Source organism: Esox lucius, chromosome 1, assembly GCF_011004845.1.
Source record: "Esox lucius isolate fEsoLuc1 chromosome 1, fEsoLuc1.pri, whole genome shotgun sequence".
NCBI classification, from domain to species: domain Eukaryota; kingdom Metazoa; phylum Chordata; class Actinopteri; order Esociformes; family Esocidae; genus Esox; species Esox lucius.
This window is the reverse complement of record NC_047569.1, coordinates 36,369,340-36,383,120: the sequence shown is the minus strand read 5'-3', so window position 1 is coordinate 36,383,120 and position 13,781 is coordinate 36,369,340. Positions and strand designations below refer to the sequence as shown.

The window sequence follows — 13,781 nt, the reverse complement described above, 5'->3', positions numbered from 1 at the left end:
CAAGCTAGTGGGGAAAGACGTTGCGTGCCCGTGCGGCGCACTGTCACTGTGGGAGCTCATTGAGCTGCATCTTGATGAAACTCCACTGGCCACTTGTGGACTAACAAACTGGGAATGCAAGTAGACCCACTATAAGGAGGCATATTATCACTTTACTAGCCAATGATATCATGTAGTCTTTTATTCCAAAGTCATCACATATCTGAATCTCAACAGAATAATAAAGCTGTAAAATAAATGTTAACCAAACTAGTTGTTGGTGCCATTGTCATTTCCAGTTAGCCTTAAACAATGAGACACCATGAAAAGGCACAATTCTATCGCCAAACAGCGTCCAAGCAGCACAATCCACCCATTCATCTGTATGAAGTATAGAATCCACTCCTGAATCCTCAAAACAAGACTTTTGTATGATGTTAGGAATTGGATTTATATCATACAAATTGCAAAACAATATTTCTTTGGGTTGGAACATACAAATTGGGTGGCACAGTACCCAAGTTCATGATGTTGTCCACCAAGAAAAGTGCACTGACTGAAAGTACACCAAAGCTGCACCTTGCAACTTCAATAAACACAGACAAATCCCAAACACCTGATGCCTCACAGCTGATGAGGAGAGGAGAGTAAAGGCGCTCTGGTTGTGATGCCACAGATGCTTTGAATGCAAGAGTCAGTCGCCCAGACTGTGAAACATCTCTGTGAGGGTGGTCTGCTTGCTGCCCCTCTTCAGGGGGTTGGAGGGGGTGGCAGTTTCACTGGGGGAAAGGCTTTCCCTCCGTGTGGCAGTGCAAGAGGCCTCGGACTGCCTCCGCTTCACAGACACCCTGTCCTCTTTGTGAGATGAGGAATGTGACGGCGCCCTTCTGGGCATGCTACTACTGCACTTCTGTGACGACTGTGACTTCTGGCGGAGCTGGTACTGGTCGCAGGAGCCCTTTCTGCGGTCCACGGCCCGCAACGCCTCTTCCCGGTTCAGCTGTTTCTGTAGCTGTAGTGCCAGCTGCCGGTCTTTCTCCTCTTGTTGCCTGCGACTGAACAGCACCTCCTCTCTCTGGGCTAGCTCCTGGAACAGATGGGCGTCCCCAACTAATTCTGCCTGTCCATAGGGTAGATAGAGGGATGATGATGATGACGACGACGAGGGACAGGACTGCTTACTGACCCGGTCCCCTTCGTTTGACTCCTCGATGACACAGCTCTTTCTCTTGGCTGGGGTGCCATGGGGAAGTGCTTGTGCCAGTGAAATTCCTCCAGCGTTAGTTGGATGGTGCGTCACACTCTCTGATGTTGTGGCCTTTCCCAGCATCGGACAGTTCTCTGGGCTTCCGTAGAAGTCCAGCAAGGGCATTGGGCACTCGGCTTGCTCTTTGGGTGACCAGCGGTTTGTCTCCATGTGTGAGATGTTCTCCTTCAATGGAACACAAAAGTCAACAGAATTCAGACTGACTTCCCCTGAACTACAAATCCCTTGAAAAAGGCCATTGTGGCATCAATGAGTAGGAACTGATATTCTAGTGTCAAACTTTTAGTGTCAAAGTGTCAAACGCTCATAGTCAGTTTCATCTAAAAGTACATTTCAAATCAGTCAGAATGTATAGTTCTTTTTTTGGAAAATATTCTATTATCTATGGTTCCATTTACCCAATAACACAGAAACCGTTGCCGTGACTTCCATACTTTGCTTACGAACACAAGTTGCATAAAACTAAAAACTTTATTTTTGTACATATTTGAGCCATCAAACAATGCAAAAATGCAATTTCCATAAGCTGTCAAAATGATGAAACCCTTTAAGGTACATAATATAAATGAGGTGCATGTGTATGAGGACTCAGACAGATAAACCTATTTTACAGTAAACGCTGATTGCAAGAGCATTTGAGAGAGACTCACCTTGTCGGAGACACTGCTATGTCTTTGTGGAATTAAGAACCTGAAAGAAAAGTTATCAGAACACTGTAATCAGCTCAGCATAAAACCAAGTGAATTAAACTTCAGGGATATCAATCTGTCCAGTTAGGAAGCAGTAGAAGTCACTTATCATCTGACATTGGATGAGATAATTTTCATTAAACCCCCATTTGATGCGGCAGGAAGCCTAGCAAACAGGGATTTACTGAATCCCTGAGCCAACAAGGGGAAAAATCGGTACTCTCCTTGAGCAAGACAGTCACCCTGGCCGTGACTCCTCTCTGAGCATGCAGAAAAGCACCTTTGACATTTACACATGCATTCAAGACATAGAACAAATCCAAGCACCATCTAGGGCAGGACAATCAATAGACGTGTGATGATAATATTTTAATAAACTATTCACATGTCATGCGAGTCGACTCGATTCAATAACTTGTCCAACTCGTGCAGCCCAAAACCCACTAAATGATTATTACTATACTTAAATACACCAAACAGCCATAACATTTATGACCACCTGCCTAATATTGTGTAGGTCCCCCTTTTTTTACACAGAAAGAGTCCATGCCTCGACAGGTCTGGGCTGAACTAGACCTCTGAAGGTGTGCTGTGGTATCTGGCACCAAGACGTTAGTAGCAGATCTTTTAAGTCCTGTATGTTGCGAGGTGGGGCCTCCATGGATCGGACTTGTTTGTCCAGCACATCCCACAGATGCTCGATTGGATTGACATCTGGGGAATTTGGAGTCAACACCTTGAACTCGTTGTTGTGTTCCTCAAACCATTCCTGAACCATTTTTACTTTGTGTCAGGGCGCATTATCCTGCTGAAAGAGGCCAATCCCATCAGGGAATACCGTTGCCATGAAAGGGTGCACATGGTCTGCAACAATGCTCAGTTCTGTGGTACGTGTCAAAGTAACATCCACATGAATGGCAGGACCCAAGGTTTCCCAGCAGAACATTGCCCAAAGCATCACAATGCCTCCACTGGCTTGCCTTCTTCCCATAGTGCATCCTGGTGCCATGTGTTCTTCAGGTAAGCAACGCACACGCATTCCGACCGACCACGTGATGTAAAAGAGAACATGATTCATCAGACCAGGCCACCTTCTTCCATTGCTCAGGACAGACTGTTCACTTGCTGCCTAACATATCACACCCACAGACATGTGCCAACGAGATTATCAGTGTTACTCACTTCACCTGTCAGTGGTCATAATGTTATGGCCGATCGGTGTATATCCACCGAGATAATCATGAACGGGGACTCACTTCTCTATATCGCCAGCGTTGGTGTTGGTTCTCTTCTTTGCTGGAGTGTCAGTTGGCCGCCGGTTCTTTTGTGACTCAGAGATAGGGCTTGGATTCTGGAAAACAAAAAACAAAGACACAGCTTGTACAGCAACCACCGTGAATTCTTTCCCTAACAGTAACTCACAATGTCAAAGCATTCAAGCAAGTTTATTTATATTGCACAATTCATACATAGAAGCAATTCAATGTGCTTTACAGTGAAAATAAAAATACAAAATGCAATGGAATTAAAACAGTCAGATTGTTACAGTTCTCTAGCTCAGCTGTCTCCAGGGGGACTGCATGAACTTCAACACAGTATCTCAATCCTCACATTCCAATGCTAGGATGAACCAGTCAGTCCCTGTGTGAGATAGTCATTGCATCAATGGCTTACTTGGCTCTCTTTTATATTCCTCCTCAATGAATTACAGTTACCATAACGGTTTACTGTACCACCGCGGTAACTCAATCCTTGCGCTCCAGTGTTTGGATAAACTCGTCAGTCCTTTTGTGAGAAAATACCCTACATCAATGTCTGAACAGCAGCACAAGAACTTGCATTATCCGTCATCAGCAGACTGATACATTCACACAGAGGTTATTCCTCTGATAGCACCAGAACTTGCATTATGATTAGTAAAATATAGCAAAATATACATTTAATAACAAAATAAATCAAGAAGAGAAATATAGAAAATATAGCATAATAATAAAGAGTTAGAAAATAGAAATCGAATAAACCATGATAAAAACATAGGAAGATATAAAAGCTGTAAGACTAAACAGTGCAGATAAGTTTGAACTCAAGAGCTCCGTCATAGGCGCGTGAAAAGAGAAGTTTTTTTTAACCTGGATTTATAAATTGATACGTTTGGTGCACGCCTAAAATCTATTCTGTAACTGACTGGAAGCCAAATCAAAGATTTAAGAACCGGAGTGATGTGCTCTGTTCTCTGGGTCCTGGTTAACGTTCTAGCAGCTGCATTCTGAATGAGCTGCAGTTGTTTAGATTTCCTCCACTTACGTTCCTCTTTCCTACATTCTCTTTTAAGGGCGCTTACCATCATGGTGGTTCTCCATGGTGTTTTCTGTTTGCTCATAGTTTTCTTTACCTTTACCGGTGCAACACGACCCATGACATTCAATATTTTGGTATTATAATTATCAAGGAGTACATCAATGATCAGACAGGAACATGTCTTTAACCATGAGAGAGGAAATATCGAGAGCTTCTGAAATAACCAGATGTAGAATGTGGCCTACGCTCTTTAACATGTTGAGTGAGATCAAAAGTGTCAAGTAGTGCAAAAAGGTATTTGGCATTATTGTCTGTGCTATTATCTATGTCAGGGGTGGGCAATTCATTTTTACAAGGGGCCACATGAGAAACCTGAATTGTGTCAGAGGGCCACACCAACGATAACTATCTGTAAATATTTTTATTTGGCAATGTGAAATTGTGGTTTAAAGGTCAAATAAGAAAACAAAAGCAATTACTGAATCAATGCAATATTTGTTTTAACTTGTTAATCTCCACAAACAATGAAAAACAACAAACAACTTAAGTTTATAGAAATACAGCAATACAACAAACATTAACTTGTAATGTTTTCACCTCATTTTACCTCTTCAGTGAGAATAATCCAGTCTGTTCTGGACTTGAACAAGGGCATAGAAATCTGGCTGAATGTCTGAGGTGGCTATGCCAAGGACAGCTGAGAGGTGGTCATCAGTGATAGAGGATCTGTGTTTGGATTTGTTGAATTTCATCACTGAGAATGTCTGTTCACGTACATAGGTAGATCCAAAGTGGACTAGAATCCTCTGAGCATGCCTCCTCAGGTGTGGAAAGTTCTCCTCTTTGAGGGAGGAGTAAAAGTCCAGCTGTGAGACTGACCTGAAGTGCTCTGCCAGAAGTGTGTCAGACTGCAGGTCAATGAGTTCCATCTGAACATCACTTGGTGCATTATCCACACTGCAGTTGAAGGGAGAAGAAACCATGTGCATTTCACTCTCAAGAGTTTTTGAAATGACCTCAAACTCTGCATGCAGTGCTTCTAACATGGTTGAGTACTTGTGGATGTGATCGGCTGATCTTTTGGCTTCCTTTAGTGTTGGGCAAGTGGGTCAGAATGTTGTCCTTCACTTGGCTTGAGATAAGTGGCAACTTTCTCATGAAAGCCTTCACTGCATTTCAGTCCTAACATGTCCAAACATGCATTTCCTTCTGTGAACAAGTCAATAACAGTGGTTGTCCCTTTCATTGACTGCATGGCTGCCAACTCTTCCGTGATTTGAAAGTCTGCAGTTATCCCACGTAAGAAGAAGTGTAGCAGGGCGGTGTCATGTACATCGCAGCTCTCATCCAAAGCCAGAGAAAAATAGTCAAAGTCAGTCGCTCTGTTCTTCAGCTGAAGCTCCAAGTTTCCAGCGATGTCCTCAACCCGCCTTGTTACAGTGCGTCGGGAGAGTGACATGTTCTCAAATGCGCCCTTTTTCTCCGGGCACAACAACGCAACAGAGTCCAATAAGCACTGCTTAATAAACTCTCCGTCAGAAAACGCCTTACTTTTTCTGGTGATTTTGTGAGAAATTACATAACTTGCCCCGACGGCTGCATCTCTGGGGTTGTGAAGTTTCGTAAAAAGTCCTTGTTGGGTTTGCAGTTTTGCTAGCAACGCATCAGACTCCCACGCATGCTCTTCATCAGACACATTTCTGTATTTATCCTCATGCTTGGTCGTGTTGTGGCGATTCAAATTATAATCCTTTAACACAGAGACCTGTGTACCACAGATTAAGCAAACGGCTTTACCTTTAATTTCTGTAAAGAAATACTTGGCAGTCCATGTCTTGTTGAAAACACGACATTCGTTATCAACTTTTCTTTTCTTAGCGTGAGCCGACATCTTGAGGGTAACCTGGCTAGCGTCACTTGTCGCTGTTCACCTTCACTCTCAGCTCACGCACACATATACGTCCATACGTAAGCAATACAAACGTAACGCTTTTCAAAATACAATTTCCAAAGTCCGAAAACCAAAAACTGAAACACCGAAAGAAAAGATTGTGTCAATTATTCGGTGGCCGAATTTTCGGTGCATCCCTATAATTTATGATTGGCCTCACGCGGGCCGGACAGGGACGTACAAAGGGCCGGATGTGGCCCGCGGGCCGTAGTTTGCCCAGGTCTGATCTATGTGGATGTTGTGGGTACCCTTCAATGTAAAACAGAGGTATTTAAAATAAATAAAATTATCTTTGAATAGGGCAGGCACTCCTCCTCCTTTCCAACCATTTTGACACGTATTCATATAGCCACATTTTTCGGGTGCTGTCTCGTTAAGAAGAGAGGCATTACAATCTTCAGTTAGCTACGTTTCAGTGAGAAACATAAAATCTAGGTTGTAGGATATTATAATGTAATTGACCAAGAATGATATGTTGGCGAGAGATCTGATATTAAGTAAAGCCAGCTTAATAGATATAATAGGGGTTCCTGGACTAGTAGGTTGACGTGTCACAGTTAACAGATTAGACAAGTTTATTTTATAAGCTGCATGGGTACGATTCCTTCTATTTCTAATCAACACAGGAATAGAGATACTGGGTCCTAGCTTGTACTCAAAACAGTCAACATTGTTAATGTTACTATAGCAGGGACCTGAAGCACATCACTGAGTATATTCTGTGCTCTGTGGAAATAAAGGACAAGGTTGTTGACGATCTGGCAGTTGTCTAACCAATCGTTTTAAACGGGGGGGAGGAGTGCTCTCTTTGGTTAGAACTAGCTCCCTGATTGGTGGGTGTGGTGGAAGGGGGAGTGTGATTGAGGTGGAGAGGGTGAGTGTGGTGGAGGGGGGGTGGGAGTTGTTGTACCCCCGTTTGGGACAAGGACAACTTCTGGAAGCATTGGGTGATTTTAGTTAGAGGGTCAGGAGAGGGGGGGGGTGGATACTCTGCCTAATGGTACTGTCCTTCATGCTTATCTTGTTTGGAAATGGCATTCCAAGAGCGTGATGCATGTTGGCACAAAGCAGCCAGCATCCCATCATGTTTGGATGAACCTATCGGGTCAAAAGCAGTCTTTACAGTTCAAAAAAATATTGAAATTGTCAATAAACCTTATCCCGTAGTTGAGGCATGCCGATGTCAGACACGTATTCAGCCCAAGGAGTCTGCAAAAAGATTCAATTCCTTTCCCCAAGGTTGGAATGGGGCCTGAGATGAAAACATGTTGTTGAAAGCTGTTTACTCCAGTAGCATAGGAAAATCATTTTTCAGGATCTCAGAGCCAGTTTTCCTCTGTAGAATGTCAAAAGAGTGTGAATAATAATCTGCATGTTGCTTGGATGTGTAGATAGAAAAACATTTCTGTTAGCTCTCTGACCGATGTGTCAGCCATGGTTAGGTTTTCAGTCTTTGCCATTCTGATATGCTTGGTTATGTAGTCCCCAATCAAGGTAGTATCTGGCTAATCAGATGTGGAGGTATCAAAGTTTCTTCTTTCCCTCATCCTATCAGTGGTGTTAGGGCATTATCTTGGATTTTGGTTAGCCCTAATGCTAGTGTTGTGGTTAGCTTCCCAAGGTTCATTTACACACATTTCGTTCTGAGTCAGTGGATCGTATCTGTTTTGCAGTGTAGTTCAGGTGGTGGATTGAGGGTTGGTGCTCTCATTTGATTTCTTGCTGGATTTGCCTCTGCGGTGCACAGCGTCAGACCAAGCCCCCGCTGGAGTTGATGCCTTCGGTCTAACCCCGGGGCTGTGCCAGTAAGATGTGTCATTGGGGAAGGCTGGTTTGAAAGCCTCTGCGGATAATCAAGTGGCATTTGCACATGTCCAGGGGAAAGTGTCAGCCAGGTCTGTGACAAAGTGGTCTGGATTTGAAGTAATCCCCTTGTATACCAATCTGTGTCTGTCCGTTAGCGTTTGCTAGCTCAACCCCTAGAGTAGCTGCTACAGAGTCAATGAATTGTTCACTCTCACATATTTCAAGCTGTGTTATCGTCTCATTCAGTCGCTCGCTCTGAAATTGCTCTGATCTATTCACCAGTTTTGACTGCGTTCTGTCAAGTATAGGGACATCTTTAGAGCTCTCTAGCCTTAGGTTAGCCTGTTGTGCTATGTTAGCATTAGCCTTTGTTGATTCACCGGCAGGAGAAGAGACACAGTCTGACCAGAGGAGACTAAATCATCTAAGCCATGGGTGTCAAACCGGTTCCACGGAGGGCCGAGTGTCTGCAGGTTTTTGGTTTTTCCTATAAATTGGTTCCTAGTTCATACCTACACAACCAGGTGAGGGTAGAAACTAACCAATCAGTGACCTAATTAACCAATCAAGTACAAGGAGAGAGCAAAAACCTGCAGACACTCGGCCCCCCGTGGAACCGGTTTGACACCTGTGATCTAAGCGGTTGATCCGTTCCTCCCATGTCTCAGCTCCTCCATCAGAAAAATATTTACTCAAAAATACAAAAGAACTATGCTGAGGTCCTCTTTTAAAAATGACAAAATTTGATTAAAACAAATACAGAACAAAAATGAAACAAAGGTAAAAGATTTAAGAAGATTAAAAGAAATTGTAAAAGTAGCAAAAGAAAGAAAGGCTGGCAAAAGGCAGGAAGCAGGAGAGTTGCGTTACGGGACTAACGGGCATGAAAGCAGACATAACCATTCATAGACATTAACTGACAACCTGACTTGAGCATTAGTGAAAGCAGACCCACTTTCTTACCAGAATCACTTTCCATTGTGTTCGCGCTCCATAAGTCTAGTAAAGATGTTTAATAACTGATACCATGATTCATGTTGAATCACCAAGTGGGGCATCCCACTCAAACTGAGAAAAACAGAGTGCATATAGAAGTGTTAGACTATAAAACCCACCAGTTCCTGGCTGAGCAGTTTGGCAAGCTTCTCATCGTTCTCCAGCTGCCTCTCCTCGTCCCTCCTCCTCTCCTCTGCTTGACGCTCCTCCTCTTCTGCGAGCAGGTGCTGGATGTACTGCTCACTAGCCTTCCTTTCCGCCTCCTCGAGGGCCCGTTTCTCCTCTGCAAGCTGAAAACGGGGTCAAGTGTGTCCCAAGTTACTGGAGAGTGTAGCAAAAGCTCAACTTGAGTTCCAACTTGGGCCCACTGAGTATTTCCTGAGCCTGTGAGTGGACCAGGCAACATGTCCAAGACAAACCCAGGAACCCACATATAATGTACCCGGAGGAAGTTCACCTTGCAGATTTGATCCTCGTACTCTCTCCGTACCTCTCCTGGCAGACTGACTTTGGGTCTGGGGACCAACACTAGAGGGAGAGGGAGAAACATCAACAAGGATAGATCCAAAAACCTCTACAACCAAACCAGGGACCACCTCAATGCACAGCCAACAGGTAGCAACTGGAGGCAGGCCAACTGGAAGTCCCTTTGTGTTAAATCAATGTTAAATTTAAAAAAAATTAAATCACTCAACTGTTTTCCTCCTCCTCCTCCTCCTGCCCACTGAGCCTTCGTTGGCACTGCACAGGGAACGCTGCCTGGACCTGCCGCCACAACTCCTCGTTCACCAGCGTCTTGTTCCGGCTATTAAGTCTTGCCCAGGTGGACACGCGCTTGCGACACAGTGGGCAGCACATGTTGGCCTTGTCCACGGTCTCCAGGAAGCAGGGCTTACAGAACGAGTGTTGACATGGCAACGTCACCGGCTCCATGAGGATCTCCAGGCACACCGGGCAGAGGCAATCGGCTCTTGACAACCTCACGGCGGTATCCCCCTCTGGCATAGGTGCCTCCGCGTCAGAAATTGGTGGCATCTTTCTGTCTGTGGTGCTGTGGCCTTTCCCAAGTCCAAATGCACAACAGTTGTACACTCGTTTTTCCTGTTGTCTCTACACAGCTTCACTTGTTCACTCTGTTGGGAGAACCGTTAAAGTAATTGGAAAAGGGCAGCTGCTGAATTATTGAAATGTATGATTGGGTTGGATACGCACTAGAGCACCAGGCCAGGGGTAGGCAATCGTGGTCCTTGAATTTAGAAAATCACGAAATGTATCAAATATTTTACATCAGCTTATTTGGTGTAGTGCCTTAGACAAAAATGCCTGCAGCACTTCAGGAACATGGTTGCCTACCACAGCGAAACTGGTGTTATTGACCCCCACATGTAAGTAATACATGTGAAACACAACTAAATAGTTTGACAGAACACACGGACCAAGACTTAGGTTGACTCAAAAATAACTTAAATTAAGATATCAAAGTTACTACTAGGCACTAAAGGCTAGCTAATTACAGTAGTCAGCTGAATGATTATTTCACGAATGACAGTGGACCTACTAAAGAAGGGCTAGCAAGGTAGCGGAGTAGTAATACACTAGCTAGTTAACGTTAGACTAACATGAATGTAAGGTTTACAACTTAGATAGCAAGCTGTCCCTTAAAATGGATTAATTCAAATGAAAATGCGTGACAAACCACAAGCTCATAGCAAGCTAAACATACCGACAGCAACATAACGAAAGCTAACACTAGCTAGCTAATTATTTTCCATTAAGTTAACACTGACTGGGTTCTCTTCAATCAAACTAGCGAAACCCAAAATAGAAGACAAGATAAATAGATAATTAAAAGAAACTAGGCAATTTCCATACACAGTCAATACCAGAATGTTTTGGCGGACCTAGGGACCAAATTGTGGCTAGTGCTTAATAATCCCGGGAAAACTTGCCAACTTGACGTTTACGTTTCGATTTCAAAATAAAAGTCGCACATTTTGGATCGCTACCAAAAACACGAGCTAGTCCAACGAAGGTATACAACTACATTATTTAAACAAATTAATTAAAGAATGAAAGTAATTAATACATTAATACATTACATTAATATTAATCTAATTCTGAAAAGATAAGAATACATTTCCACAAGCCAAGTTTTACGTATTACATCCTCATTTCCTGTCCTCAGTTCCTGTCTCGCAAAATCACAGAGCAGATTTATCAAACTTCTCAAAAAATGCTTAGTTGCGAAGCTGGAGCAGACTGTGTTCAATTCGGGTGAAAGCAGAGGAGACAGGGAGGAAACGAGCACAGAGAATGATTACTGTGGTTTCCAAATGTATTATATTAACCATTGCAATTAGGGCATCATATCAACATTTAGATAGTCAATTCTAATCCACCTATTATTTTAATTTTTCTTGCTTTCACTAATATACACATATTTTCCTTTTGCTTATGCATGCCAGAGCTGAGACAGACAATTCCATAGCAGCGTACACTATATATTAATTGTAATGTAGGTACATTGATTTTCTTGGTACTACTGTTATTTGGTATATTATGTATAATATACCAAATAACAGTCTCTTTGGGTCAAGAGATGATTAGCGTCATGCTGGCAACATTAGAGATTCATTAGAGTTTAGAGATAGCAACAATAAGACTTCGGATTTTGCCTTCAAAATAGAAGTCCTCGGTAAAAAGCTATTTTAATAATATTGAATGTATCGATTTTGACACTTTGCTTAGTGTATATGGTAAAAATTTTCAGGAGAGTGGATAGAATAATTATATGCAAAGAAATCAAGGGGCACTGTGTATTTGCAATTGTTGCTGGTGTTTTACTCCACCCACCCCATTGGCTACAATGTAACTCAATGCATATGAAATACATATTGCTCTATAAAAAAAAAATTCTATATGCCGTAGTGAATGTATTGTAGGAAATGTTCAGGAGAGTGGATAGAGTAATTATATGCAAAGAAATTAAGGGGCACTGTTTTTGCAATTGTTGCAGGTGTTTTACTCCACCCATACCATTGGCCACATTCCAAATTGCTGAATAGCCTTTAGATCCATTATTCCTTTTGTTAATGGAGGTGATTATCACAACTTACCTAACAATTCAGCCAATGATCTAATGTAGTTGTCAATGACATATATTAACTGGTCATTAGCCTGTTGTACCACCTTTAGAGATGTAGGTGAGTCCAAAAGACCATTTACAGTTTTAAACCTTTTAGATTAGCAAAACATTTTTTACAACAAAGTCAAATCATAACCAACTTTCAAATATTACATGCTAGAATAAGTTCAACTTCATCAACTCTTTTAGAAGGATATATTTTATTGCAAATACATTCCAGCTGTAGCTTAATTTGAGAAAAAAATATGTATTTGTCCTTATAATGAAAGATACATGTTTTAACTGAGACGTATGAAGGCTTGTATTGTACAGTGAGGGAAAAAAACTATTGATCCCCTGCTGATTTTGTACAAAAGACACCTGTCGACAAAAGCAATCAATCAATCAGATTCCAAACTCTCCACCATGGCCAAGACCAAAGAGCTGTCCAAGGATGTCAGGGACAAGATTGTAGACCTACACAAGGCTGGAATGTGCTACAAGACCATCACCAAGCAGCTTGGTGAGAAGGTGACAACAGTTGGTGTGATTATTCGCAAATGGAAGAAACACAAAAGAACTGTCGATCTCCCTCGGTCTGGGGCTCCATGTAAGATCTCACCTCATGGAGTTACAATGATCATGAGGACGGTGAGAAATCAGCCCAGAACTACACGAGAGGATCTTGTCAATGATCTCAAGGCAGCTGGGACCATATTCACCAAGAAAACAATTGGTAACACACTACGCCGTGAAGGACTGAAATCCTGCAGCGCCCGCAAGGTCCCCCTGCTCAAGAAACCACATGTACAGGCCGTCTGAAGTTTGCCAATGAACATCTGAATGATTCAGAGAACTGGGTGAAAGTGTTGTGGTCAGATGAGACCATCAAAGGGACGATGGACGGGGCCATGTACCATCAAATCGTGGGTGAGAACCTCCTTCTCTCAGCCAGGGCATTGAAAATGGGTCTTGGATGGATATTCCAGCATGCCAATGACCCAAAACACACGGCCAAGGCTACAAAGGAGTGGCTCAAGAAAAAGCACATTAAGGTCCTGGAGTGGCATAGCCAGTCTCCAGACCTTAATCCCATAGAAAATCTGTGAAAGGAACTGAAGGTTTGAGTTGCCAAATGTCAGCCTCGATACCTTAATGATTGGAGATCTGCAAATAGGAGTTTGAACCCCAGCACAACGGGGTCTAGTTGTATTGATTACCTGTATTTCCTTAAACAAAGTGTCCTTGATCAGGGTAGCCATAATTGGCGTCTCAAAATCATTGCTCTAATGAATCTTTTCGGCCACTGCTCATAGGGCCCGGAAGGCCCTGGACGTCTCCCATCCATAACTCACATCCAGATCCCATGCTTGGGTTTCATACTCCAGGGCCAGTTGTTCTTGGTAATTGCCTGGGAGATGGATGGGCTGGCTTCAAGGTTGTTACCAGGATTGATCAGATATACTATGACTGGGACAAGGCCTCTGGGTAACACCTCCCCATGAACATCTGCCATCAGATGTGAAACTCTTGCTCCAGGAGTGGACATGAAGCCAAAAGCCATGGTAGATCGACCAGTGGAATCAGCCTGATTTGGCATGGGGACAATGTTATCCACTAAGGTATGGAGATGAGAATTACCAATGACCAGGACAAACTAAATAGCTTTTT

At 43.0% G+C, this 13,781-nt stretch overlaps 1 protein-coding gene across 5 annotated transcripts; it reads right to left on the bottom strand.

Annotated features, from left to right (window-relative positions):
• Positions 1–163: 163 nt before the first annotated feature.
• Positions 164–10,979, bottom strand: rnf168 (ring finger protein 168). Of its 5 annotated transcripts, none has more exons than XM_010898524.3 (7): positions 10,888–10,979; positions 9,682–10,119; positions 9,444–9,514; positions 9,106–9,276; positions 3,192–3,286; positions 1,897–1,936; positions 164–1,411 (listed from the first exon to the last, which is right to left on the bottom strand). In XM_010898524.3, the coding sequence occupies exons 2-7, from the start codon at positions 10,019–10,021 to the stop codon at positions 674–676; spliced, it is 1,455 nt and encodes a 484-aa protein (XP_010896826.2). In that variant the 5' UTR covers positions 10,022–10,119; positions 10,888–10,979; the 3' UTR covers positions 164–673. The 5 variants fall into 5 exon arrangements, with proteins under 5 accessions (XP_010896826.2, XP_010896825.2, XP_010896824.2 ...); XM_010898523.4 differs by having other exon boundaries at positions 10,870–10,971; XM_010898522.4 differs by having other exon boundaries at positions 10,859–10,963.
• Between the last annotated feature and the right edge of the window lie 2,802 nt (positions 10,980–13,781).